Below are 3,873 nucleotides of genomic sequence, written 5' to 3' on the forward strand. Positions count from 1 at the left end.
TCCGGGACACGGAGCTGGAGAGGGCCCATTTTAAACGCCCACTCCTCCTTAGGCACTTGGGACGGCGACTCCGGCGTCGCCACCCGCGGGGTCTCAATCGTCTGCTCCATAGTGTCGGCTGGGTGGAGGTCCGGCTGTAGTGCCTTCTCCCCGATCTTGAGGCACCGGTCGAAGGTATCCGATATCTCCTTTTGCGTCGCGACGGTGTTGCTTTCCATATTGGCGTACAACTGATTAGGCCTTCGCGACGCTCCCAGCCGATTTCGGTGGCGCCCGCGATATCGCGGGTGCGCTTTTTCCTTTGGAGAGATAGAGACGGAAATACTTCGTCTCCCCTCCCAGGGGGCTTGGGGGTCAAGGAAGAGGGGGTCCCCATCGTTCGATTTTCTTCTAGAACAATTGGTCTCACCTTGGTGTCTCCCCTGTTTTTTCCAAAATTGTTTTGGCATTTATTTTGGCCGCTCGACCTCGGCGTCGGTCGTCATAGCGGGCTCATCCACGGGTAACCTACACATGCTTGTAATTGGGCGTGTGTATGTTGACTTCGCTGTACGTACTTTTACCACACGTACATTTCCGTCTTTCCCCGGGTATCTCAATCTCCCACTGATTGGGGGGAAGAAGAGCATTCTGCACTAACACCAGATCCCCTGGTTGCAGTTGCAGTTGGGTGGCGCGCCACTTGTAGCGATTTTGGAGGTGCGTGAAATAATCGCGTGCCCAGTGCCTCCACAGTTGCACGTGAAATTTCTGAATCGCTCTCCAACACGACAATCGCGAGAGTTTTTCAGTTTCCACCGACTGCAGCGGAATCGCATTTAGTGGACCTCCTGTCAGAGGCGCATAATCGTCTGGGTGGTCACTCAGGGGGGCGATCGGTCGCGAGTTGAGACTCGCTTCGATCTTGCAGAGAAGCGTCTGCATTTCCTCTCCCGTCGGCGTGAATTTACCCAGCGTGCGCTTTAAATGGTGTTTCACCGATTTTACGCCGGCTTCCTGCATTCCACCGAAATGAGGAATGCTGGGGGGGTTAAACCTCCACCTTATCCCCATAGAGCCGCATTTGTTTTGCATTGCTGTGGAGGAAAACGCCTCACAGAACTGCTTACGTAACTCTCGATCGGCCCCAACGAAATTGGTGCCATTGTCGCTGAAAATGCAAGACAGTATACCACGTCTTGCTACAAACCGATCGAGTGCAGCTAGAAACGCGCTCGTCGTGTAATCATGGACGAGCTCGATGTAGACGGCGCGCGTGGCGTAACAAACGAACACCGCGATGTACGCTTTGTGAGCCGTCTTTCCTCGACCAGCGGAGTCGCGGACACGGTAAGGCCCCGCGTAGTCCACTCCGCAGTTGTCGAAGGCCTTTGCAGGCCTGCAGCGTTCCGGTATCAAATACTGCATTATTTGCGTGGAGGCGCTGCTTCGCCATCTCACGCATCGCATGCATTTGTTTATAACGGTCTTCGCTGCGTTTCGGCAGCCGAGAATCCAGTAGCTTTGCCTCACAGTATGCAAGGTCAGCTGCAAGCCCCCGTGCAACGTATCCACGTGGCACTGCCGGATTATGAGTGTTGACACATAATGTTTCGGCAGTATTATCGGGTGCTTGGTTTCCCATGCAAGCGTCGCATTCTCCAGTCGTCCGCCAACCCTCAAGACGTCATTTTCATCGAGAAAAGGGTTTAGGCTTTTTAGCGGAGATTTCTCAGGTACTCCTCGGCGTTTTTTCAAGCACCGGTACTCTTCTGAGAAATGCGTGCCTTGTATGTGACGCACGATACGTTCAGTTGCGATTCGCAATTCTGACGCCTCGATTACTCGACTGTCGGGTGACCCTTGATCGGCGCGCGTTTGTTTTGGCCAGCGAAGACAATACGCCGTTACACGCAACAGTTTTCTCCACGTTTGAAATCGGAACAGAAATTCCCATTCCGGTTTCGGAGTCGTTACATGTGCATGCGCTATGCGCTTGCTTTCAGTGGTCTCCACGGAAGCTGGCATCGCTGGCCACTCCACTTCCGGTCCGCTCAGCCACCCTGGTCCAAACATCCACAGTCTCGACTGCAGAAAATCTGCAGCCTCTATCCCACGCGAATTTAAATCCGCGGGATTTGAGCGTGTTGGAACGTAACACCATTCAGCGCTCGGAAGAGACGTTTGGATTTTTGACACGCGGTTGGCTACCACAACCGTCCATGTCGATGGATGTTTTTTAAGCCAAGCGAGGGCGATCGTAGAATCTGTCCAACAGACAACACGATCGATCGGCAGTGAGAGCGATTTTCTTACATGCACGATAAGCTCAGCGAGCAGTACGGCCCCGTTCAATTCAAGAACTGGGATCAACTGCGTTTTGATCGGAGCCACTCGCATTTTTGCCATTAGAAGTGATGTAAACACTTCATTGTTCACCGTGGTCACTTTCAAGTAGGTGACGGCGGAATAGGCAGCGAGTGATGCGTCACAAAATCCATGGAGCTCCACAGAGATTGCATCGGCTCCATATCGGATCCATCTGGGTAATTTCCAATCGTTCAATCTGCTCCAATCGACACAAAATGTGTTCCACATTTTGAGCGTCTCCGCGGAAACGTGCTCGTCCCACTGGATTTTCTCCAGCCACTGGGCTTGCAACAAAATTTTCGCACGGATCATGACTGGCGAAAGCCAGCCGAGGGGATCGTACAGTTTCGCAATCTCCGAAAACAAAGTGCGCTTTGTTATCGGTGTTGCAGACGGTTGAAACCGTTGCAGATTGAAATAGAAAAAATCTCCAGATGGTATGATGCCGTCCGTTACACTGTTTACATGACACGCTGGTTCGACAGTGTGTCACCGTGTGCGTTGACGCCAAGCAGTTTATACAATACTGATTATTCTTCATGTATTGAAACCGCTGTTCCGGCGAAAGTGTCTTGAACTTTTTGCACGTAGCAACTACGTGCGACTGTTCACAAAACACGCATTTTCGGGAGTAGTGGGAGTGTTCTCGACCACGGCGTTATGCTGCCGTATGCGAGATTTCGGCGTGACTTCCGCCTTTGCGTTACATCGTTAGTGTTCCAATGCCACCAACGCGCGCTCCTGTCCTTCAAGGAACTTCATCATGTCGTTAAACGACGGGAAGTCCGTGTCCGATTGAATAGACATTTCCCACTCCCATTGCAGGGCTGCTTCCAGCTTCTCTTTTATGAGAATGACCAGCACGTCACTCCACTCTTCAGTAGGGCGCCCCAATCTCTTGAGCGCAGCGAGCGTCTGTCTCCAGCTCACTGTGACTTGCTGGAAGCTGGGTAGATCGCCTTTTTTTATCATTCTCAGCTTTCGTAAGGTCTCAAGAAGCTGAGTGATAATTGTGCGTGGGTTCCCGAATCGTTTCTTCAGGGCGTCCCACGCCTCGCTGAAATTGCGATCCGCAATTTCAAACTCGGCGATCGTCACGAGAGCCTCACCTTCCAAGCACGCGTTCAAATATTGCAACCGTTGTGCGTCCGACAACCGTTGGTTATTCTTCACGCCAGCGGTGAATAGATCCTCAAAGTGTCTCCACTTTCTGGAATCACCGCTGAACTGCGGAAGGCTTTGCTTAGGCAACTCGACCGGAATCTACGTGTTGTCAAAGCCGGCACCCTCGGCTTTACCTTGGTTAATACCCAACTCAACTCGCTCCTTCGCTTCGACCAGTTGTGCGATTTCCGTCATTAGGAAATCCTGGACCTCGTGGAACGTGTCCTCGGCGTCCTGAAGCACCTCCTGATCGAAGAAGGGTATACCTTTACGGTGATGGAGGGGAATGCCCTGTTTGAGACGACTAACTCGCTCGAGCACGTCCCTCCACACTTCCGTGGCATGGTTTAGTTTTTCTTT

At 52.2% G+C, this 3,873-nt stretch overlaps 1 protein-coding gene across 1 annotated transcript; it reads right to left on the reverse strand.

The window, feature by feature from the left end:
* Positions 1-507: 507 nt before the first annotated feature.
* Positions 508-2,661, reverse strand: LOC143186473 (uncharacterized). The gene has a single exon (XM_076390150.1). The coding sequence runs from the start codon at positions 2,659-2,661 to the stop codon at positions 508-510; it is 2,154 nt and encodes a 717-aa protein (XP_076246265.1).
* Between the last annotated feature and the right edge of the window lie 1,212 nt (positions 2,662-3,873).

This window comes from Calliopsis andreniformis, unplaced genomic scaffold, assembly GCF_051401765.1.
Source record: "Calliopsis andreniformis isolate RMS-2024a unplaced genomic scaffold, iyCalAndr_principal scaffold0001, whole genome shotgun sequence".
Taxonomy (NCBI): domain Eukaryota; kingdom Metazoa; phylum Arthropoda; class Insecta; order Hymenoptera; family Andrenidae; genus Calliopsis; species Calliopsis andreniformis.